The 24709-nt window shown below is 51.0% G+C and overlaps 1 protein-coding gene across 1 annotated transcript; it reads left to right on the plus strand.

The window, feature by feature from the left end:
- Positions 1–372: 372 nt before the first annotated feature.
- Positions 373–24358, plus strand: Samm50 (SAMM50 sorting and assembly machinery component). Its single transcript, XM_051160116.1, has 15 exons — positions 373–540; positions 4208–4318; positions 5344–5445; positions 7503–7590; positions 9587–9693; positions 10119–10249; positions 10459–10546; positions 12199–12327; positions 12726–12797; positions 14313–14399; positions 15611–15681; positions 17199–17266; positions 19101–19247; positions 19641–19782; positions 22791–24358. Exons 1-15 carry the CDS (start codon positions 520–522, stop codon positions 22834–22836), a joined length of 1410 nt encoding a protein of 469 aa, XP_051016073.1. The 5' UTR covers positions 373–519; the 3' UTR covers positions 22837–24358.
- The last annotated feature ends 351 nt before the right edge of the window (positions 24359–24709 follow it).

Genomic DNA, 24709 nt, shown 5'->3' on the forward strand with positions numbered 1-24709 from the left:
CCACACACATACACTTTTCTTTTTTCTCTTTTTCTTTTCTTTTCTCCCTCCCCTCCCCTCCCCTCCTTTCCTTTCCTTGATCCCAGCGAAGGTGTTAACGGTATTGACCCAAGCCAGGCTCCATGAACACACATTTTTCCCTCAAGCCTGCACCCTTCTGGTCATACTTTAGAAGTGAAACTGTGGCTCCAATGACTAGACCTGTGTAAGACAGCATGGAACAAAGGCCGTGGATCCGTTGCCTTACACGGACGGGTTCTGCACACAGCAGCCTTATACCGGGCGTCTCTGCACGCTTCAGGCTTGCACAAAGCTTCCCGGCATTCTTGTGAACATCCGGGTCACTATCGCATACAGACCAATCAGCGGAGGCCCTCGGGCCAGGGGGCGGGATCTAGGCGGTACAACATGGCGGCGCTCGCTGTACCGCTTCAGTGACTCGTAGCCACGCCTCTGTGTCTGTAGCTGAGCTGGGGTGGGCGCGGGCACCTCCGCGGGGCAGCAGCCGGAGAGGGAGCCATGGGGACAGTGCACGCCCGGGTGAGAGGCTCTCGGGACGACCGGGCGGGACACGAGCGTCTGTGCTTGGAGCAAGGGCAGCGGGGAGGGTGCGGAAGCTGATTGGGGCCTGCCTCTGTCGCGGTCCTGAGGACGGTGGTGGCTTGCCCAAGGTCACTCAGCGGAATTGTCCCGGGTGACTTGACAGCACTGGCCTCGACAGGAACGCGGCGGGGAAGAAGGGTCTGTCGGAAGACAAGATACGAACATGCTAACAGTCATGCTTCAAACTTTCCAATTATTATTACTATGTGCGTGAGTGTTCAATTGTGTGTATGCACTTTGTGTTTAGAGCGGTGGAGGCCAGAAGGGGGCGATAGAGCCTCTGAAATTGTAATTACAGAGGGTTGTGAACCTCCTTGAGGGTGCCAGGAATCACTCTGGTCCTCTGCAAGAGCAGCAGGTACTTTACCTGCTGAGCCTCTCTCTCCAACCCAATGCTCTTGCTTAAAAGTGTGTGTGTGTGTGTGTTGCGCGCGCGCGTGCCCGTGCCCGTGCCCGTGCCCATGTGTGCCCATGTAGATGTCAGAAGACAGTTTGCTGGAGTCAATTTTCTCCTTAGACCGTGTGGAATCCCGGAATTGGCTTTTATTTGCCACCAGGCATTGGGCGGCTTTTTGTTCTATACGACAGAATGTGCTCTCCTTCCCATGAGTGGGCAGAGCAAACCGTAGACCCTGTCTCTTTTCGCCTTTGGTTTTGTAGCTTAGGCTGTCCTCACATTAGCAGTCCTGCCTCAGCTTCTGAGGGCAGAAGTTATTACAGGCGTGTGTCACTGTGCTTGGTTCAGTTATCGCCTTCGAATCCTTGATTGTGGCTTTTTGAGGTTTTTTTTGCCTGTTCTCTTCCCGTGTCTCCTAAGGTCTGATGAACAAGTTAGTTTCTGTTTAGGGACACAGAACTTCTTCATGACCAACTCCAGTATTTTTATTTATTTGGTCGGTCTTTTGGCCTCAGTGCAGTACCTTAGTCCCAACTAACAGCCTATGTTAGTATTATTGAGTAAGTAGTTGGGTACTTACTGCCAAACTCTTTCATTTTTGTAATTGTTCCCAAAGGCCAGAGAATGAGTTGCCTGACCAGAGTCACAGCCTCAGAATGTCCTAAAAAATCAACCCTTAAGGAATCCTGGACCCAGCACCTGGCAGTGTGTGCAGCATCAGCACCTTTTGCCCTGGAACTCATTTTCTTCTGCTGCTTCTTTATTTCCAACAGCACTTAGCCCGAGCATCTCAGCCTGGCCTCCACACTTGGGCACTCCACTCTCACGGAGCTGTTTCACACACCATTGCACTTGTGACACGCTCTTTGAACTGTGCTGGTGCCCGGGGCTCATTCCCACACCTAACTTTACCTAACAAAACAGCCACATCTCTTAGAACTCAGTTTAGGTTTTCCACCACCCTCCTGAATACTGCAGGCCCCCCCTGAGCACCACAGGTACCCTCCAGCCAGGCGTTCTCGGAGCTGTATCTGTAGCTCTCTTTTCCATGTTTTTCTTTCACTAAGCTCAGGGCCAGCCTTGAGCTCACTCTGTACCCTAGATTTGGCCTTGAGTTTGGAATCCTTCATCCCTCAGAGTAGCTGGGATTATAGATCCATTTGCTAGGCATAGTGCACACCCTTAATCTCAGCGCTCAGGAGACAGAGGCAGTTGGATCTGTTGTGAGTTCAAGCCCAGCCCTGTCTACTTAGTGAGTTTTAGGCCGGCCAGGGGTACATAGTGAGACCCTGTCTTAAAAACAAAATCAAACATTCTATATGTGCTGACTGGCTCTCCATTAGCAAACAGATCCTGGAGGACACCAAGCTTCGGTGGAAGTGTGAGCCACAGTGGGGTGTCGTGTCCTGACACCTGCTCTCCAGACTGTGGGGCTGTGGTCTCTGATGAACTTTGTTCATGCTTTAACATTTTAGCAACTGTATCAGACTCTTTTTAGAGTAATGGACAGAAAACTCTGCCCAAGCAAGGCGAGTCTGTCAACTGTTGGATTAAGAATGGATCCACATGCACAGCCCCTTCTATGCTTAGGAGAAGTTAGTAATGACTTAGTTAAAAAAAAAAAAAAAATACTAGCAACAAAACCCAGTGGGTAGTGACATGAAGTGCTGTGTTCTTTGTCATCCTTGGTAAGTACCCCAGCTTATCGTAGACCTCACAGCCCTACCTCTGCCTGAGTGCTGGGGTTATAGGCATACACCTGCTTGTCTTTTTCCCTCCCCGCCCCCTTTTCTCCTTCACCACAGAAGCTTAGAGGTAAATAGGAATTGAGTCCAAAAAAAAAAAAAAAAGAAAGAAAGAAAGAAAGAAAGAAAACCTTTCTGAGGTCACAACTTTCTAACTTTTAAGAGGTGTCCCTTTGGACCCAGGCATGGTGGCTGAAATCTCAGAGACTTAGGAATTGAGAGTAGGAGGGCCAGTAGTTCAAGACTATTCTTGGCTATATATTTGAGGCTATCCCTGGGTATGTGAGACCCTGATTCTGACCCTACACACACACACACAATGAGGGAGAATGGCTCAGAGGTGATATTTAGCGTGGCACGGTGGCTCATGCCTATAATTCCAGCACTCAGGAGGCAGAGGCAGGAGAATTATAGAAAGTTCAAGGCCTGCATTCCTGTCTTAGTGCCTCACTCCCCCACAGACAGAAGATATTCCAGCTGGACGTCAGACTGTTCAGGGAGCCACCATGGCCTCATGAGGAAGGTACTCACACTGGAGTGGAGTCTAGGTTTGTCTCCACACAGGTCCTCTGAGGAGCAGTGTTTAGGGCAGATGTGGGAGGGGTCACAATTCTCTTGGCCTCCTGACCCTGACACAGAGCCTGTGTATAGGGTGGATGTGGCAGAATGCCTGTAAGTACTCCAGGAGAGGGAACGGCAGCCCTAGAGCCCTGTTGGTTTGCAGATGTCAGCACCTGTGTGCACTGTAGAGGGGACTTGACTGCAGGAAGTTGCCAGATACTGCCAGCCTGTTGTTGACAGTCCTCTGAATTGCCACTCTGAGTCCACTTCAGGGATTCCTGGACAGCTCTGCTGTTACTTGTCCCAGTGACTTAGCACGTTCATTCTTGGGAACAGATTATAAGTTCCATGCACTCACAGATAAAGCCCTGTATTTTGTGTATGTCATATATGTGTAATTTTGTTTTCCAGTCTTCCCACCCATACTCACCCACTCCCCACAAAGTGTATTAAGAAGTTGTTCTTGTGATTACTTATTTAGGGTAGAATGTCTTCTGCCTCAGCCTCCTGGTGCTGGGATTATAGCCCTGTGCCACTATGGCTGGCTTTGTGGTGTTTTGAGGTGGTGATGGTTCATATTGTCACTAGGAAGAAGGGGCAGGCTCGGTAGGACTTTCAAAGGGAGGCTTGGCTGCACGGGGCATGTTTGTTTGTTTGTTTTTAAGTCTTTGTTTTACTTACTAATTACCTAGTGAGCATGGTTCATAAGACTGTCCCTAGGCTCGCATCTGCCCATTGGCTTACACCTGCCTTCCTTCTGTTTCTACGCTGTCCCCAACTCTCCACCCCAACCCAAGGGAGCAGCCATGCTGGATTTTTTTGTGGCACCACCTGAAGCCTTAAGGTGGAGGCTCGTTTTCATCTGAAGTTCAATTATTTCCGGTTCCTCCATCCCTTGCAGAGTCTGGAGCCTCTCCCATCCAGTGGCCCTGACTTTGGAGGACTAGGGGAAGAAGCCGAGTTTGTGGAAGTTGAACCTGAAGCGAAACAGGAAATTCTGGAAAACAAAGATGTGAGTATTCTGCGGAACATCTTGCTGTGGTTGTTTCTGGAATGTTCTCTTGTTAAGCCCTACAGAGAAGTAAAGGAGATAGCACGTCACCAGTTGCAAGTAGAGAGCCTTGACTTCAGGACAGGTGCTCCATGTTCCTCAGGTGTTCTGTTTCTACTGAAAGTAAAACAGGAACGTTTTTCATGGTTGGAGAGCTGGCTCAGTGGGTAAGGGAGCACTGGCTGCCCTTGCAGATGGCCTAGGTTTGGTTCCCATTGCCCATATGGTGATTTAAAACCATCTGTATCTCTAGGTTCTAGCATCTAGAAGATCTGACAGTCTTAAGTCTCTCTATACGCATGCGCGTGCGCGCGCGCGCACGCGCACGCGCGCACACACACACACACACACACACACACACACACACACACACCTACCTACCTTTCTCCCAGAAGAGTCAGTGGTCATTCTTGGCCTGCCTTGTGACCTCTCTGAAGGATCTTCATTCGACATCAGAAGCTGGATGTGGTCTATGTTCAGAAGGTTGGGGCACACTGCTTGTTAGCATGTGAGACCCACGTGGTCTTGGGATGTCTGGCTAGAGAGGCCAGAGAGGCCAGAGTTCATACATGAGCAGTACAGACCTTCAAAGGGTAACTCTTTTTTTTTTTTTTTTTTTAAAGGGTAACTCTTAAAATAAGAATACAGGGCAAGAGAGATGGCTTAGAGGTTAGGAGTGCTGCTCTTCCAGAGGACTTGGATATGTAGCATCCACGTGGCTGGTCAACCATCTGTAACTGCAGTTCCAGGGACTCTGATGCTGCCTTCCGGCCTTGTAGGCACCAGGCACTCATGTGCTGCACAGACATATCTGTCAGCAGACACCTATACATATCGAAGTTAAAAAATAATGGAGTCAGGAGTGAGAAGTCCAGGTTCCTACACTTGAGAAGACCTTGGCCTTTGTCTTAGACTCTGCTCCAGCTATAGTCCCAAGCTGCTTCCTATCCTGGGGATGGTGACCTCTGTTCCCTTGTCACATTTAGGTAGTGGTTCAGCATGTTCATTTTGATGGACTTGGACGGACTAAGGATGACATCATCGTCTGTGAAATTGAAGATGTTTTTAAGGCTAGAAACCTCATTGAGGTAAGTTTGTTCTCTTTGCCTGTAATTTCTGAAGAATCTGAGCCTACCCACAGCCTGGCCCCCAGCCTCACTGCAGAGGGACCCAAGCTCACACAAACCACCTGTCCTTACCTCTGCTCATCCTGAGGAAGGAAGAGTCTGTCCTTTTGTCTGCCCCCCTTGCCTGTCCTGCACTTTCCCTGACTCTCAGCATCAGAGCTGTCCCTGGGGCCTGCTGAGCACCCTGGGATTGTCTGCATACCCACTCCATATCCCAGACCCTTGCTCTGGTGGTCACATACTTTCCTGTGCTGTAGTAGGATGTTGCCTGTGGCTTCCTCCTGTCCTGCCCTTGAACCACACTGACCAGCCTAGCAGAGGTCATTAGTGGTATCCTTGTGACCAGGTCAACTGGCTCCTCTTGGCCTCCTCTTGCTGACCTTGGGCAGTGTTGGCAAAACAACAGTCTAGTTTGTGGGTTTAAAGCTGAAGGTTATGTTTCAGGACAGTTCCATAAAGAGGTGTAAATGGTCACAGGTGGAGAGCATTTGTCGTGAATGTGTGCGCTTCCTTGCCACCGCTTGGCCACGCCTACAGGCTAGCTTAGACTCCTCCATGTCCTTTCAAGTGTGTCATCTACTATGGTGAACCCAGGTGGCTGGGAGCTGACATTCTCTTTTGTCGCTGTGAGGGCTGTCCTGTTTTTTACTCCATGCCTAAGAGGCCTCACTGCAAACACTTTGTATGACTGCTATGTCTCTGTTGATGGACATGAACTAAGTGTTTGATTCTTGTGGATGGCTGTGCAGTCAGCATCTTACTGTTGTGTCAGTGTGCATGATACAAGTAGGGTTACTAGGTCAAAGGTCTGTCATTTCCCGGGTTAGCATACTGGTCTCCAAGGAGATCCACCATTCCACACCCCTATAGAGAGATCGGAAAGGTCCACTCCCCAGAGCTAAGAGCCACACTTTCACAGGTCTTGCTGTCCATTAGAACAGAGTGCTGTTTCATTATTCCAGTTTGTATATATGTCCCTGGGATCGAACTCAGTCTTGGTCGCAAATACCATAACTCACTAAGCCATCTCAACGGCCCCCAAATACTTTATTTTTATTGTTTTTGCCACTCATCGCTCTCCTGTTTTGTTTAGTTTTTCTTTTGGTTGGTTTGTTTGTTTGTTTGTTTGTCTGTCTAGATAGCATCTCATTGTGTAGCCCAGGCTGGCCTCCATCTTTAGCTCCTCCAGCCTTAGCCTCTGAGTACTGGGATTACAGGCACGTGCCCACATACTGATGGTGAAGCACCTGTTTTCCTTTGGGTTCGCAGCAGAGTTCACAGGAACTCTTTGTGTCACTTTATCACCAGTGTATTTCCTGATTGTTATCTTTTCTTCCTGTTCATCCTTGGCCTTTCCCATGTCTGAGTACTCCTTATGCCAACTGCTTCCTGTGTCTGGGTACTCCCTGTGCCAGCTGCTTCCTGTGTCTGGGTGCTCCCTGTGCCAGCTGCTTCCTGTGTCTGGGTGCTCCCTGTGCTGGCTGCTTCCTATGTCTGGGTGCTCCCTGTGCTGGCTGCTTCCTATGTCTGGGTGCTCCCTGTGCCGGCTGTTTCCTATGTCTCGGTGCTCCCTGTGCCGGCTGCTTCCTGTGTCTGGACGCTTCCTGTGTCTGGGTGCTTCCTGTGTCTGGGTGCTCCCTGTGCCGGCTGCTTCCTGTGTCTGGGTGCTCCCTGTGCCGGCTGCTTCCTGTGTCTGGGTGCTCCCTGTGCTGGCTGCTTTCCATCTCAATCAGGTTCACCTTGAGCTCTGTTGGAGCTTCTTTTCCCTGTGTCCATCCCCAGAGTGTTGCTCTCACATGCTGTGGTTTCACCTCAGTGTTCAGGGGACCCCAGGCTCTGTAGCCCATTCTTCTCTGCTGAACCCCACATGTGCTCCTGCCCACTACACTGTCCCTCATGGAATTCCACAGACATTTCCTGCTCCGTGTACCTCAGATACTCACTCTCAGGGGTCACATGGCTCTCAGTGCTCCCATGTCTTAGGAGAACTCATTCTCTGTTGTTTGCCCCTCCCCCAGGTAATGCGCAGATCTCATGAAGCCCGAGAAAAACTGCTTCGCCTAGGGATTTTTAGGCAAGTGGATGTTTTGATCGACACATGTCATGGTAGGTGCCATGGGGGTGGTGTGTCCTTCTGTAGCCTCCAGGGTCACAAAAGCAACCATGTGTTTAGATGCAGAGAGCACCCAAGGTTTCTCAGGCAGGTCTCAGAGTTAGTTCACCATCTCTCTCTCTTTTTTTTTTTTTTTTTAATTTTTGTTTTCCGGTTTTGGGTTTGAGAGACAGGGTTCCTCTGTGTAACCTTGGCTGTCCTGGACCCATTTTGTAGACTAGGCTGGCCTTGAACTCACAGCGATCTGCCTGCCTCTGCCTCCCAAGTTAATTCACCATCTCAAAAGCTACACCTCTGGGCTTTCATCACTGCAGAGGAGTGGGCGGGGCCGGTGATCTAGTTTGTAATATTAAAGCTCAGGACCCACAGATGAGGCAGATGGGAGGTGGGAGCACTTGGGGGTCATGGTGACTGTTCAGATACATTTCACTTACGAAATGGAGGCTCTGAGCTTTTCAGGTAACTTGTCTCTGTCTCTGCAGTGAATGATGAGGTTTAATCACACCGGCCTGACACCTCCCCAGGGTTACTTCAGTGGCATATGTTGGCGCTTGGCTTCAGCTCTTTCTGTCCCTGTTGGACATGACCTTGCACTGGTCAGCTCTCCTCTGGCTATGACCTCAGCCCTTACCCTGCTTGCACCATAGAATTACCTGACAGCAGAGGCCGGCTTAGGGCAATGTAACCCTGTCATTGTGCATGTCACACTACACACATGTCACTGACCCTGCTGGGAATTATGGGCTTGAGATAATAGTAATTATGCATGTGGGTTTGACAGTTGTGACAAATGAACCTTGTGAATGTGAGGTGTTAATAGTGGGGACATATGTCAGAGTAGCAAGGGTTGAAAAGTACAGAGTTTGTGTGGTGGGCCACACCTTCAATCCCAGCATTCAGGAAGCAGAGACTGGGAGTTCTCTGTGAGTTTAAGGCCAGGCCAGTCTACATGGTGAGTTCCAGGCCAGCCAGGACTACATTGAGAGAGCCTGTCTCATAGATAGATAGATAGATAGATAGATAGATAGATAGATAGACAGACAGACAGGCAGGCAGGCAGGCAGACAGGACTGTATTAAAAGCCCTTGTCTCATAAACATACAAACAAATAAACACCCTGTCTAATAACTAAATAAGCAAGCAAGCAAACAAGCTAGCCAGCCAGCAGTGCCAAAGCCTACATGGGTACATGGTGAGCTACAGGCCAACCAGGACTGCATTGAGAGACCTTGCTTCATAGATGGATGGGTGGGTGGGTGCATAAACAAACAAATAAATAAATAGGTCAGACCAGTACCAAGGCCAGGCCAGTCTACATGGTGAGCTCCAGGCCAGCCAGTACTGCAATGAGAGACCTTGATTCATGGATGGATGGATGGATGGATGGATGGATAATAAACAGACCAGTGCCAACTCTCTCCCTGTGCCTCCTATCCCAGCCTGTGGAGACCATGTGGACATCTCTATTCCTGGCTGCACGGGTGTCTAGCAGGTTCCCCAGGCAGAAGACCAGGGCTGCGCTCTCCTATGAGACCACAGCCCTGCAGGCCTTGACCTCACTCTGCAGAGAGCATCCCCAGCCTTGGTGGGTTGTGAGGTAGAGACCTCTAGCTCAGACATTGCTTATGCCTACTGGATGGAGGACTCTTTACTGTGTTGCTCATTTTTCTTAAGTTACTAAAATCTTTACTGTCAGATGAGTCCCGTACTTTGATGTTGGTTGGATGGGCCGCAGAACATTTTCCTGAGGGAGGCCCCATTCTCAGCTGTGGCTGGATCCAGCACAGAGCAGAATCGGGTTTTAGATGTAGAGGTGTGTTTTGGTTTGTATGTGTGCAGGTATGTGTATGTGTGAGCATGTATGTAGCAGTCAGAGAACAACTTGCAAGAGTCAGTGGATGCTGGGAATTAAACCCAGATTGGCAAGTGTAGTGGAAGTGCCTTTACCCACTGAGCCATGCTGATCCTTTTTAATATTTTTTTCTTTAGGTGAAGATGCACTGCCAAATGGGTTAGATGTCACCTTTGAAGTGACGGAGCTAAGGAGGCTGACAGGCAGCTACAACACCATGGTTGGGAACAACGAAGGCAGTATGGTAGGACTTCCGCCACTGTTCAGAGCTCTGAGTGGAAGCTTTTGAGATGTGCCTGTTGGAGAACAGGGAATTGCCGTGGAACCTGCAGGCTTATGACCTGGTCTTAGGTAGTTTTCCTTCAGCCTCCATAGAGCTGGTCAGCATGAACTTGAGGTCATATGTAGCAAGAGTACCTTGGTACTAGGTCAGATGCACACCTTATGGTTTTGTGTAGATACCTTTATGCCCTGGTGGGGGAGGCTGGGGGCGGGGTGGGAGACTTCTGCCTTCCAGCTTCCTGTACTCAGTATGGCTGTCTTTCACCTGGCCAGCCTGTGTGGGATGCTGTGTGCTTGGCAAGGGTGCCTTGTAAGAAACAAAGGCTGTGTGTGCCTGAGCCTTGTTTACACTGGTCTAGTACCAGCTTCCTCCTTTCCCTCCCTTAGGTACTCGGCCTTAAACTCCCCAACCTTCTAGGACGTGCAGAAAAAGTGACTTTTCAGTTTTCTTACGGAACCAAAGAAACTTCCTACGGCCTGTCCTTCTTCAAGCCACAGCCTGGAAACTTCGAGAGAAAGTAGGAAGCTAAACATGTCCTTGATCTCAATGGCCTGGTCTAAGAGTTAAAGTAGATGGGTTGGTGTGAAGTGACACCTGGCAGCCAGCCCCTCCACTGAGGTCGCTGTCCTGAGATGAGCCCCATGTAGTCTAATGGGCCTGATGTTTAGCTGTGTGCAAGCCCTGTGCACAGACTCACTGTTAAAGCTCTGTCCCATTGCCTCCTAGTTTCTCTGTAAACTTATATAAAGTTACTGGGCAATTCCCCTGGAGTTCACTTCGGGAGACCGACAGAGGAGTGTCTGCCGAGTACAGTGTGAGTACACCGGGCCATGTGCGGGGTGGGGGCAGTGAGGCCATTGACTCTGGAGAGGGAAATGGTTGGGCAAATGTACACTTTCACCCCTTGGTAGCCTTCTGGGTAGATGCTTTCTCCCTAGCTAATGCAGGTAGTTAGGGACGAAGCTGGCTGGTGTCCAGAGTACTCAGATGCCGTTGGTGCTCCTGACTGTTGACTGTGGTACCCAGTGCCTTCTCCATGGTATCCCCTCTTATTTTTTTCTAAGCTTTTTTGTTGGTTCTTCAAGACAGGGTTTCTCTGTGTAGCTCTGGCCTTTCTGGATCTCATTCTGTACACCAGGCTGGCCTTGAACTCAGAGATCCACCTGCCTCTGCCTCCAAATACTGGGATTACAGGCACGCACCACCACCTCCTGGCCTTTCCAAAGCTTCCTAAAGAGCACACCCTGAAAGAGTCAGAGCACCTTACATTCACCTGGAACAGTGGATGCAAGAGGAGCTGGAGTGTAGAATGGTGTGGGGAAGACGCTAGTGGGCTGGGGAGGGACATGAGCCTTACAGCCTCTGAGGCAGCTGTGTTGAAAGACAAGCCTTGACAGAGCTTGCTGTGTCTCCGGACTTCTGAATGTAACTGGGCACTGTGGGGACACCATCTGGCCTTGTGAATCCTGACAGTTACTGTGGAGACAGTAGTGTGTCTCCCTGAGTAAATGGCTTGCTTGCTAAGAGCTACCCTGTGTTCAAGGAAGGAAGCATCATTTCCTGCAGGTATCTGGGGAAAGTGGGAGTTTTGAGGCCCTTGTAGGGCGTGACCACTAAGCCTGGCTTCTGCTTCCTGACTTTCTATGGGCTCCTTAGGCCTGCAGAGTGCCCTTGTGTGCTGAGATAGGCACTTTTGGGCCACACTCTTGTACATCAAGGCCATGGACTGGCCTTTAGTTGGTGCCTCCTCATCCTCAGTGGCCTTGTGTTTCCCCCCAGGCCTGTGGGCTGCAGAGCTTGCTAGGATGCTCTCTGGGGAGCTTGGCACCTGGTGTCCTTGCAAATGAAGCAAGCCACAGCTATTCCCAAGGTTCCCTGACACAACATTGAGAGAGAATGGGGCCATTCTGAGCTACAGCCTGGGGCAGGCTGTGGGGCAGACCTGCTGAGAGGCAGGGAGCGGCTTCCCTGGACCTGGCTTTGTCTGTTTCCTCTGGCTTGGTCTCCTTGTTCGATGCCGTCCAAGCAACAGGCCCCTGGGCCTGCCGTGTGTGTGTGTGTGTGTGTGTGTGTGTGTGTGTGTGTGTGTGTGTGTGTGTGTGTGTGTGTGTGTGTGTGTGTTACTGTGATGAGAGTGACACCTGCTGTTGACAGAGTCACTCCCAGCGTTTGGGTATGGCCCTGTTCCTTCTGCAGCTCAGAGCAGCACTGCTCTAGCTCAGTTACAGCCCTCCCTATCTTCCTCCATCTGTTCTCCTCTCCTCTTTTCTCTCATTTAAATCAGTTTATCCTGGGGCTGGGCTTGTGGCTGGGGGAGGTCGCTTGCCAGCAAGGGCCTGATCTGTCCCTGGTGCTGAGAAATGATCAAAGTGTGTAGCTCAGCGATGCCTCAGGCCACAGGATGGTTTGCAGCAGCTTGTTCCAGTGTGAGCGGTGCAGAACAAGGCTTCTTCTCTGCCTTCACAGTTTCCCATATGGAAGACCAGTCACACCCTCAAGTGGGAGGGAGTGTGGCGGGAGCTGGGCTGCCTCTCAAGGACGGCATCGTTTGCTGTGCGGAAGGAAAGTGGCCACTCATTGAAGTCGTCTCTCTCGGTAGGACTTGGCTGTCTGGGTGGAGACATGTACTGATAGTCTCGGCTGATGTGGAGCTGGCTGAGGTGCCCCTGAGACTGGGTGACTAGGACAGTGGCCTCCAGCTCCATGTCCACTGCCTCTTAATATTTTTTGTAAGTAGCATCAGTGGAAACAAAAGAAATGCAGTGAGTGACTCAGGGTGGGTGCTGGACTCGCTGAGGGAACGAAGTTGGTCAGTCCATGGGACACTCCCTGGTGACTCTAGGCACACCATCTCAGAACTTTGAGCCGTCTGGGAGGGCAGGAAAGGTGAAGCACTGTGGGCACGCTCTGCACAGCCCAGTCCTTAGTGCACAGCAGGTTTTGTTGTCCTTGGAGCTGCTTCAAGTGAAAATGCCCGCACTCATGTCTTTCAGCACGCCATGGTCATTGACTCTCGGAACTCATCTATCTTGCCAAGAAGAGGGGCCCTGCTTAAAGTCAACCAGGTAGGTTGAGGAGCCAGTGACATGTGCACAGGCTTAACAGGAAGTTCTGCTTGTGGTTGGCAAAGTTATCCAAGGCTGGCTGTGGGACTCAGTAGAGCACTTGTCTGATGAGCCTGCCTAGGGGAGGCCTGGGGTCTGTCCCAGCACCACAGATAGGAAAAACCACTATAGAATTGCCTGCCAGGTCTGTTGGCTCCACTCTTTGTTTCTTTCCTTTTTTAAAAGTTTGTTTGTTTGTTTGTTTAAATACAGTATTCTGCGTGCAGGCCAGAAGAGGGCACCAGATATCTCATTATAGATGGTTGTGAGCCACCATGTGGTTGCTGGGAATTGAACTCAGGACCTTAGGAAGAACAGACAATGCTCTTAACCTCTGAGCCATCTCTCCCACCCCTTGACTCTACTCTTAGGGTTCCTGGCCTCAAGTCTGCCCTTGTTCCTTCCAAGTTTATCTTGTGTGTTGTGGTTAATTTAGAAGTTAGCCTTATAAATATTTATTATTAGGCTACTTATTACAGAGGTATTTTCTAACCCACTAGCAACCAGTGAAAACAGACACCTGATGTATTTTAGAATAAGCCTTTACCCAGGGCAAGATGGATATTACATCGTAAGCTGTCCTCTATTAGCTATAACTATTAGCTATCCTCCCAGTCTCCATCCCATTCCATTTCCTTCTAATAGTTTCTATTTGGGCTGCCTCCCATCCATAATCCCAAAATATTAGCTAATGTTCTTCTCCATCTCTTTCTATGAGGAACTTCAGAATTTCTCCTCTGGGTCCACATGGCTCTATTCCTGTCCCATTGCAAGTTTCCTCCTCCTTCCTCTGTCCCCTCTCTCCTCCCCTCAAGGTTCTCTCTGTCTTCAAAAGCCCATGAACCTTAGCCATACCTATCCCATTTGCCTTCCCAGGTGTGTCGGTTTTTTATTAGTCAAATAGGAATAAGTTTTTAGGCAAGGTTATGTAACAATACTTGGGGCACAAAGACAGCAAGCAGTAATTAGCATCAAAATACACCAGACCAACCTCCAACACTTATGTCTTCGCCCAAGGTCACAGTGATCGATGTGGCAGCTGGTGGCGTCACATAATAGCCAGGTACAGAATTGAAGGAACAGCTGTAGGCAGAACTGTCATGCACAGGCCAATTGAGGGCAGTGCTGGAGCCAGTGCCCATCGGGAGTAGTGTTGTGCCTTAAAGGTAGTGTGGTCAGCTGCCTTGCAGGATTGGGTGACACAGTGTAGTTGGGGTGGTCCACCCAGTCTCACCCTGCTGCTCTTGGTACTCAGGGTACAGATAGGACCCTAGGATGCCCAGAGTTTATTTTCAGGGGAGCAACTGGTGGTGAGGTGTCTATGTAAAATGGTCCTGTCATGAAAATGGCTCACTTTTTCTAGATGCCGAGCAGGCCAGGGCCCCCTGAAAGGCACAAACAGCCAAGCTTGGTGTCATTGCATAGGTAGGCCTTAGTAGCCCCTGTGTCCCTCCGATCTGTGCCTTCTTTCCTCAGGAGCTGGCAGGCTACACTGGAGGGGATGTGAGCTTCATCAAGGAAGACTTTGAGCTTCAGCTGAATAAGCCGCTTGCGTTGGATTCGGTGAGTTTGCGGCCTACACTGTGCCTATGGGACCTTGAGCCTGGAGCACTGGTGCTAGCCCAGTCCTGGGATGCTTTAACCCACAGGGCTTAAAACCCTCCAGTCAGCATGTGTGGCCCACCGGGCTGCACCGGGCCCTCACTCTTAGCTACCACAGAGCTCCACCATCCTTTCCTCTCCTCCAGGCACTGCTCGGGCTCTGCTGCTCGGGCCCTGCTGCTCGGGCCTGTGGTGTAGAGCCATCCTCTGAGTCCCCTGAACTCCCTTCCCTCCCATCCCCCAGCAGCTCCCCTGGATGCACACCTTACCTGCAGCTTTCCTGTAGGTTTGTACGCTAGAGAGGTTCCGGGAGCGCTATCATTTTCACTGCTTCCTGACAGAGTCATTTCCCAGTTAGGTTGAAAATGTCCCAGGAATGATAGCCTGCTGAGTAGCCTGGCCAGCCTTCCTTAGACTGGAGCCCTTCCCATGGCCTTCCAAAGTCTACCACAAAGTAGACTGTAGTGAAGTGTAGTATGGCTTCTAGAATGCCATACAGACAGATGGGCATGTGAGTGTGCCAGCAGACGATGACGTTGGGAGATTCTGTCCCATCATTGCTATGTGGGGACTGTCCTGTGTGCTTGTGGCTCTGCATACTCTTTCACTCTATAGCCCTTCCCACTGAAGCATCTAGAAAAAGACCATCTGAGCAGTTGGGTTCACAAGGACTGGCAGGCAAAGGACCCAGGATGAGCAGGGGCTCAGCCAGTCTGACATCTGAGGGCCTCCAGCTTGGCAGTGGTGTTCAGTAGGACTGGGGGTCGACATCCTCTGAAGAGGTGTCACTGAGCCCCCTAACTGGGTGGTGCTGCCCCTGTGGGGGAGCTAGACACGTCTCTGGACTGGGGGACTGCAGGAGTGCCCATATAGACCTTCAGCCTATATGGAACCTTCACCTGAGTGCTTCAGTCCCTCACATTTGGAGGTCCAAGCAGATGCAGGGTCTCATATCCAGGGTCCTGGCTGGAAGACAAGCTCAGCCCCTGCTGCTCTTCTGTGTGACTCTGTTGGAATTTAAAGTGGCCTCTGAGTTCTTCACCTTCACAGTAACCCCTACCCTCCCCTGGCCCCACTGTTGCTCTATTCTGCATGCTAAGGGCATTCAGAGTAGAGCCAGCTTCCTGCTGGTACTCACAGAATGGAAAGAAACATTGTTTGCCTTCGCACAGGTTTTTTCCACATCTCTCTGGGGTGGAATGTTGGTGCCCATTGGTGACAAGCCATCCAGCATTGCTGACAGGTCAGTGTGGCAGAGGCTCCTCCACCTTTCTCTGGGACTTTGGTTTTCTTGTTGTTTTGTTTTGTTTTGTTTTTTACAGACTACAGCAATATTCAAATTGTTCTTGATTTTTATATGGAGACAGACCTTAAAGTATTCAGTATTAATACTTCATATCTGCTTTGTGTGTGTGTGTGTGTGTGTGTGTGTGTGTGTGTGTGTGTGTGTGTGTGTGTGTGTGTGTGTTAGAGACAGAGATTCTGTGTGTAGCCTTGGCTGTCCTGGACTCTCTTTGTAGACCAGGCTGGCCTTGAACTCACAGAGATCTGCCTGCCTCTGCCTCCCAAGTGCTGGGATTACAGGTGTGGGCTACTGCTTTTGGCCTCTGCTCACTTTTTGTATTAAACCTTTTCTCAGCCAGGCATGATGGTGCGCGCCTTTAATCCCAGCACTCAGGAGGCAGAGGCAGGCAGATCTCTGTGAGGCTGGTTTACAGAGCAAGTTCCAGGACTTGTGGACTCTGAGCTCCCCAGTTCATATGGACACATCAGAGAGACATCTATGGGGCAGACACACTAGTGCCCTGCTCCCCATGCACTGTCCAGTCTCTTGGACTGTTCTTCCCAGGGCACGGAACAGCTTTGCACATGGTTGAGCACCGCAGATTAAACCTAGCTAGGTGTAATGTTGCGTGCTTTTTATCTCAGCACTTGGGGGAGGCAGGTACATCTGCGTTTGAGGCCAGCCAGTAAGATCTTTTCTAAAACATATCTATATAGATAGATAGATATAGATACCCCTAAAAAATTAGAGCACCCTCCCCCAGCTAAAAGGCATTGCAGGCAAGGTAGGCAATAAAGAACTTGACTAAGCTTGGAGAGGCCCTGGTTCCACCCTCAGCAGTTAGAGTGCAGTAAGAGTCACTGTAGAAAACCAGAGCAAAGGGCCGGGCGGTGGTGGCGCACGCCTTTAATCCCAGCACTCGGGAGGCAGAGGTAGGCGGATCGCTGTGAGTCCGAGGCCAGCCTGGTGAGTCCAGGACAGCCAAGGCTACACAGAGAAACCCTGTCTTGAAAAACCAAGAAAAGAAAAAAAGAGAAAACCAGAGCAACACTATGTGGTCTGTTCCTTCTGGTATCTGGCCCCTCTTTTGCTATGCTATACCGATGTTTGATATGGACCCTGCCTTCTCCACCCGTTGTAGCTGTGGAGGCTGTAGGATGTCGGGTTGGGTGGGAATCCATGCGGGTCTCTTAGACAGCTGCCCACCCTTAAAAAGGGTCGGTCCTTCTCATTCACCCTCCCCAACTGTCTTTTTTGGGTCTTATTGCTCATATTTTCAGAATGAGCTGCTTTTGGGTTTCAGGTAGATTTTGATAAATGATCCATGCTCACTCGTGTCTTTCCCACCCTCTCCTAATGTTCTGCTGTGTGGAGACAGTGTTATACAGAGCCAGCTGTGACCCTGCTTCTGTCTCACTTGCTGTGGGCCTTGTGGATTTTCACCTAATGACATGACACCTGTCACTTTGCTACAGGTTTTACCTGGGAGGCCCCACGAGCGTCCGAGGATTTAGCATGCACAGCATCGGACCCCAGAGTGAAGGTCAGTGAGCTTAGACTTGGAGACACGCAATGCTTTCCTTCTCTGTGGGCTGCTATTTGCAAGGGGGCCAAGGCAGTGGGAGTAGTGGCTTGCGGTGCAAGCATCAGGACTTCCTGTGGCTGTGATGTCCCATTTGTTGAGTATAAGGATAGTATTTCCAGCAGCCATGCCAGCTCCTGTTCCTCACAGGCAACCTTTGCTCAAAACCCAGCAATCCAAGGAGCCCTGAGCCCTAGGACACAGCCCTCTCTGAAGACTCAGTGGCCTCATCCCCCATGCCTTGCTCCCAGAGACTGCAGGTTTGCGGGATGATGTGTCTTACTTAACCAGGTAGAAGCAATGTAGATCTGTGACTGTCTAGTGTGATCTTCGTGAGATTTCTTTGTTTGCTTTAAACAGACAGTAGCTGTATCCACTACTGCTATAATTCCAAGTTCAGACGCTATCCTGAAAATGTATGCTTTTACACACGTGCATGTTTGTTTCACATCAGGTATGCCAAGTATAACTTTAGCAGTCAGTGAGTCCAAACAAACAAACAATAAAGAAATGAAGCACCGCAGATTTACTTCTCAGGTACTTTCAGGCATTGTAGAGGTAAATTGAATTAGGCCCTGTTTTGTTTTAGATGCAAAAATGACACATATGGGTCTGGAGAGATAGCTCAGCAGTTAGGAGGTCTGTTCTTCCAGAGGACCTGGGTTTCTAGCACCCACCCTTGGGGCTCACAACCATGTGTAACTCCAGTTCTGGGAGTCTGCTGTCCTCTTCTGCTCTTTTCAGGTACTGCACTCATGTGGTACTGAGACATACAGGCTGACAAAGACATACTTCCCCCTAGGTGTTTTGAGACAAAGTATCACTATGCTCTGGCTGCCCTGGAACTCACTAGACCAGGCTAGTCTCGAACCCTGACTGCTGGGATTAAAGGTGTACGCCACCATGGCCTGGCTGTCATACACATCTTTTATTTTTGCTTGTGAGCTTAGCCTTTAACAGGTGAGCTATTTTTCCAGCCCTCATACACATTTTCAAAATAGACACATGACAACAACATGCATTTGGAATACACTGTTAGTCTCATGGCCATGTTAGAGAGGGCTGGTTAGCTAGTCTCACAGACCTAGCACTACCCGTAGCTCCATACACTGGACTCCCAGACACCCCTCCCTGCTGGCCACCAACACAAGAACTGAAGCTTTGCTGCCACAGCAGCAAGAGCCTCAGAAGTAAGGAACACAGACAGCTCAGAAGCCTGGAAAGTGGCAAGAGAAGGGGAGGACAGTGGCAAGGCTGAGGCACACAAATGGGGAGAACTTACCAAGGCTTCGGCTCCGGGGCCCACAGAGGCCAGATGCTTCCCTGGCTGTAGTAGAAGTTAGAGTGGGCTGCGGCGCTAGGATAAAGAAGTCACTCCAGCAGTTTTCCTCTCCTGGGTAACTTGAGACAGTGACTGACTCCAAAAAGGAGCGTTTCTCCAGGTCTGGTCCTCATTGTTGAAACCAGGAGTTTTGGGGCAAAGGCATGAGCTCTGGCTGCCACAACAGACTGTGCTTGGACACTGTCCCAACACACCAGATAGAGAGAGCAGTGATGGTGAAAGACAGGGAGGCTCAGTGTGGCCCCTCCAGGAGGAGGGCAGGTTGATCTTTCACTCCTGACACTGCAGGCAGGACATATGGCAGGCAGCCTTGTTCTTTTGCGGTACCCTGGCTCCTCAGCCGTGTCAGTGTGGAAGGACCCTGAAAAGGGGGGTGGCTAGGCTTGTGGACCAGAACTCAATGCAGGAGCCACAGCACTGATTGAGTCAGCAGAGTCTGTCTTCCTTCCTTAGGAGACTACCTGGGCGGGGAGGCATACTGGGCCGGGGGCCTGCACCTCTACACTCCGCTGCCCTTCCGGCCTGGCCAGGGTGGCTTTGGAGAGCTTTTCAGAACACACTTTTTCCTCAATGCGGGCAACCTGTGCAACCTCAACTATGGTGAGTCTGCCCCGGCCATGAGTGTTTCCATCCCTGACGATGCCGTCCTGTAATGGGGAGGCTGCTGCTTCTTCTACAGACAAGGTTCACATGCTTACGGGTGTCATTAGGGCCCAGAGCTCAGCAGGACCCTGTCCCAAAGCATGTTCAAAGGGCACATGTCCAGCTGAGCAGTTTGGGAGCCTTGGGCCCTCTCTGGGGTGTGTCATGGGGCTACACTGCTCTGTTAGAAGACCTTTGTAGGCAGAGGGGACAGGATACCCAGATCCAGAGAGCTGAGACACTCGGCTGGGTCTGGGAGAGTGGGATGCAGACACCCAGCTAGACCCAGCTGTAAAGGGCTCTGCCCAGGAGGGAGCCACACATCTCTGCTCACTAGCTTTGCTGTTTCAGGTGAGGGGCCCAGAGCCCACATCCGGAAGCTGGCTGAATGTATCCGCTGGTCCTATGGTGCAGGCATCGTCCTCCGGCTTGGCAACATCGCTCGGTTGGAGCTGAACTACTGCATTCCTATGGGCGTGCAGCGGGGCGACAGGTGTGTGGGGCATTGTCAGCTCTGGAGCTTCTGTTGCAGTTTGCCCTTGGCTGGTCACTTCAGTGGGTTTTAGGTTCGGGACTTGAAGAGAGATTTGAGAATGAAAATATGGGCGCCCTCTGCTGCTTTTAGCTGGAAGGGTAAAGGGAGATGGCCACCCCTTCCCTGGACACTGCTGCTCCAGGACGGTGCAGCCCATGCCAGTCTGAGGAGTTAACCAGTGGGGAGGATTGGCCTGCTTGTTGATAGTGTGATGCGGTGAAGAGAGCATCCTGTGCCACCATGGGCCTGGGCAGGCCACAGCCTCACTCTGGGCTGAAGGGCTCCACCCATGGACACAGCAGTGGCCGTGTTATACCAGTGAATTTGGCCAAGAGCCATTCAGGATTGTAGGAGATAGCCCATCTCTTACGTTACCTTGTAGGCACTATGCAAGTGTCTGGAGACACAGGGATTATTCTAGACAGGAGCTTAAGTGACAAGGCTCTGGGCATCAAAAGTCAAGACACGCTGGAGGGAAGCTGCTGCTAGGGCACTGTGCCTGGCTTGCACAGGCCCACCTTTTAGACAGGCAGACTCAGAGAGGCAGTACAAGCACTTGGGTGTGTTACACAGGCTCATAGCCCCTCACAGCCCCACTCATGTGACTTTACCCAAGCTAGATCACATGGCTAGATACCACCTTTCCTTGTTGTAGGGCCTGGAATGGGTTACTTAGCCACTCTGGGTCTGGTTTCCTAGAATAAAAGGTGACAAAGGCAGTGCTCAAAGCATCCAGGGTAAATGTTTCATGTATGAACAGCCCTTCCGCTCTGCTGTTCTGTGGTCTGGACTGCTGGTGTACTGGCCTGCTCTTCTTGTCTCTTAGTGGTGTCCTCTGTCCACACCATGCTACTGCCTGCAATGTGATGTGTCACAGTCGATGATTTCAGAGAGTGCAGTGTGGCAGACAGGCTGATGTTCCTAGGTCCTTGGTGCGCAGTGGGTAGCTTCTCAGCCCCTGCCTCAGCCTTTAGCCTGGGTATTAGCTCTGTGCAGCCTTCTGTGTGCAGGTGGAGCTGGAGCGGAGCTGTGACTAACTGCCTGGGTGGCCCATGTCCCCAGGAAGCATTGTGAGAACCCAGAAGCTGCTTCTCAGTCTGTGCTGGGCCTGGGTCACTTGTTCTGGGAGTGTGGTGGGGCCTCCTCCAGCTCTAAGCACTTGAGCTAGTGTGGCCCATGCTACTGTAATACTGACAGGAGCCACAGGGTGGCATTGTGCACCAAGCAGTTGCTTTGCTTTTGAACAGCTTGCTAATTGGCCCTTTAACTTGTGTTCTCTACAGCTCAGGACCTGTCAGCCTTTCTCTTAGTTAAACCTGAGAAGCATGTTTCAGAGATTGAGAATATAGCTTTTAGAAAGAAGCTGTCTGCCTGTGCTGAAGTCGGGGAAGGCCCTGGCCCGGGTTCTGCAGCTCTTGGCCATTGGGGGGGGGGTGATGGGGGGGCAGGGAGCAGGTGTTTGTGGGGTCAGTCTTGAACATAGGAATACCCTTCCCAGTGTGTCTTGGCTTGCATCTTTGTTAGTAAGAGTGCAATTGGATAACATCTGAGGGAAATGATCTCAGTTTTACCTTGTTTCTAAAATTAGGCAGTTGGCAGGTGGACATTTGTAGCCCTGCCCCCAGGGTTAAGCCAGGTGCTCTGTAATTGGCAATTGTGGCCTTTACAAAAGAGAGACCATTGGAAGTGTGCTGACTTCCATACTGAGTGATTTACGGTGCTGTCTTCTCTGGGACCTGAGTGTTCTGTCATACCACAACTCCTCAGGCTAGGTCTCTGGAGACCCAGTGATACTGCCGGAAGGACCCCACCATTGCAGCTGGGGAGGGCAAGAGGCTCAAGATGGGACCTTGCTGGACTTTCTGAGGGGACACAGGGTGGGGAGAGCATCAGCCAGACCTGTTGCTGATCTAGGGAAGAAGACACGAAGGGTCCCCACAGGTGTGCTCTCTCTTGGAGAGGGTATAGTATGGTGGACAGAGTATGTGGGGTTGCAGAAGACTCGATGGAATGGCTGTCAATATGTCAGCCTTCCCTCCAGATACACTGATGTCCTCCTCTCAGCGTCTGTCAGCGGCTCCTGTTCAGGGCCTGTGAGTGCTGCTCCCCACACCTAGCACACCACCCAGAATGGAGAGCTTTGGGAAAGGTTAACAGTGGGTAGCAGTGGGCTTTCTTGATGATCCCTGCTGGGGCTGGTATGAGAGAGTGAGCACTGCCACCATGGGGCAGGAAGGCAGCCTAGAGGTAGAGACTGAGGAGGCCAACAGGGTCTGCAGAGGACTGGTGATCCCTGACCTTGCGGCTCTGGGTGCCACCTTGAGTACCCATCATGGGCATTGCCCTGTGGTGTGTGTGTCACAGCATAAACACCTTTTGATTTGTTTATGGTTCTAGTAGCAGCTAGGCCCACAGCTGAGGGCACAGGTACACAGTGCAGCTTGGGCTTCGATTCTCAACTTCCAGGGGCGCAACTTTCCTCCAGTTAGGAGGCTCCTCAGCAAGGGAGTAAGTGTGACTGCTGTGACATTCCGGTGTGGCTCAGCCCTCAGGAACCTGTTCTCTAGTACACAGAACTGGGTGTTTGGTGTCTGCATCCTGTCCTGGCCAGAGAAAGTCCCCACAGGACACCCTCGAGCTGTGCTGACCCATGTGTCTTCCTTCCTAGATCAGGAACAGGTCTGGCTGATGGCTGGGCTCTCGGAGGCTGGCTTGCTGGGTTATTGTGAGCCCCAGGACCATCCTGAGTTCTGGGCCAGCCCCAACATGTGGACCTTCTCTTCTGCTCCTTCCTGTCCTCACACCAGGCAGGTGGGGTGGAGCAACAGGACCATAAGCTCTGTCTCTCTGTCTTTTCTCCTCTCTTCAAAGGCTGATTCTTGTAGGCTAGGCAGGACTGTGGGGGCTAGCAGGGCCTCTCGGCGATGTAAGGAGCCTGTGTTTAACCTCTCTCTCTCTCTCTCTAGGATTTGTGATGGTGTCCAGTTTGGAGCTGGCATTCGGTTCCTGTAACTTGAGTACCCAGGGGCAGCTTGGATGAGCAGTGGGAGTCTCCCAGGCCACGTGCCTATTAGGCCATGACACAGTTGAGTGCTTCTGGCCCGTAATCCTTATGGGAAGTCACGTCAATAAATTTTAAACACTCAGCTGTGTCCTGGATGTGGTCTGTTTTTCAGGCCATGCGTCTTTCTGGACACCTGCTTTTCCTGAGGACCTGACAGTCTAGCCTTAGGGTCCTGGGCCTAAGGGCTTTCAGGTGACCTCCTCCAAGTGCCTTTTCCTCATAGACTCCTAGAGCCCTCTGTTGAGAAATAGTGTTGAGCTGTGGGGTGGCCCCAGAGGACACTGGCCCTGCTATTACAGGAGGCCACCTCAGAGCAGCATGGCCTCCCAGTGCTGGTGTGATGCTAGGATACCAAGGCAGAAGGGAAATACACTGTCTGCTGATGACCATGGCTGCTCCTGCTTGTCATGCTTGTGACTCAGGCTGCACTGCCATCCCCTAGCAGGAAGCTGAGATGTCCAGAGGGTCTGTGGGACCAAGAGCCGCTGGGCAAGACTGACTTCTAAAGATGCCTGTGCTCCCTCTTCAAAGCCAGCAGGCCTGACGTGTGCCTCTGCTCTCTTGTAAGGACTCTTAATGGCATTGGGCCCCCAAGGCCAGCTGATGAGCACACTCAGTCTGCACTGGCTTCACTTTGTTGTCGTTCCCTAGTCTTCAAAGGGGGGTTTAGTTGGAAGCCACCCCTTTCCTCTGCTTGGACAGTCAGGGCTGTCATATAAAATGTTACAGGAGTTGTTGGGGGTGGGAGACAGGGTCTCTCTGTAGCCCAGGCTGGCCTTGAACTTCAGGGGTCCCCAGCCCCTCCAGTGCTGGGATCATCTGTGTGCACACCACCTCCAGGTGATGCCACAGCGTATACACACCAACTGCACACAGCTGACCCAGGCTGTGCATTACCTAGATATTACAAGACAAAGGCTCCAGCACATCTGTGATCCCAGCACTCAGGAACCCAAGGCAAGAGGATCACCATGAGTTCAAGGCCAGCTTGCTCTACATAAGGCCCTATCTCAAAAAACAGACTAAATAGTTGTACTGATTTAGGGATAATGTTTAGACTCTGGACGTGTTTAGGATAGACAGAGTTTTCGTGAGTTTTACTGTGTAGCCAAGGATGACTTCTGGTCCTCCTGCCTCCCCCAAGTGATGGCATTACAGGTGTGTTCCACCACAATGGATTTATCCAGCGCTGGGGGCTGAGGCCAGAGTTTTGTGCCTGCTGGGCAAGCACTCCAGAGTGAGGCACATCCCTAGCAGCTACTGAGTGTTGTCACTGCCACTGGCTGAAAGCTGGGAGGCAGAGCCCAAGGGTATGTTGGCCAGCTATGTGCTGAGTTCAAGGTTGGGACATAAGTATCTGTCTACTCTGGTTAAGGTCTCTGTAAGTGGTATTTGGGGGACACTTTTCTGTTTATTTATACAATTTATTTAATGTGTATGGGTATTTTTGCCTTCATGTATATCTGTGTATCACATGGGTGCCTTGTGCCTGTGTAGGTCAGAAAGAGGGTGTTGAATCCCCCAGAATTGGAATTTAAAATGTTTGTGGGCCACCCTGTGGATGCTGGGAAGTGAACCCAGTTCCTCTGCAAAAGCAGCCAGTGTGCTTAACCACTGCAGCCCCTTGGGGATGTTCTTAGCTTTAAAAAAATTAATGTAATTAATTAGTAAAGCCAGGCAGTGGTGCATGCCTTTGGTACCAGCACAGTGTTCTGTGAATTCACATAGAGGCAGATCTGTGTGAGGTTTGAGGCCAGCCTGGTCTATGGAGCGAGTTCCAGGACAGTCAGAACTACACAGAGAAACCCTGTCTTGACAGAC

The sequence above is a fragment of the Acomys russatus genome, chromosome 17, assembly GCF_903995435.1.
Source record: "Acomys russatus chromosome 17, mAcoRus1.1, whole genome shotgun sequence".
Classification (NCBI taxonomy): Eukaryota; Metazoa; Chordata; class Mammalia; order Rodentia; family Muridae; genus Acomys; species Acomys russatus.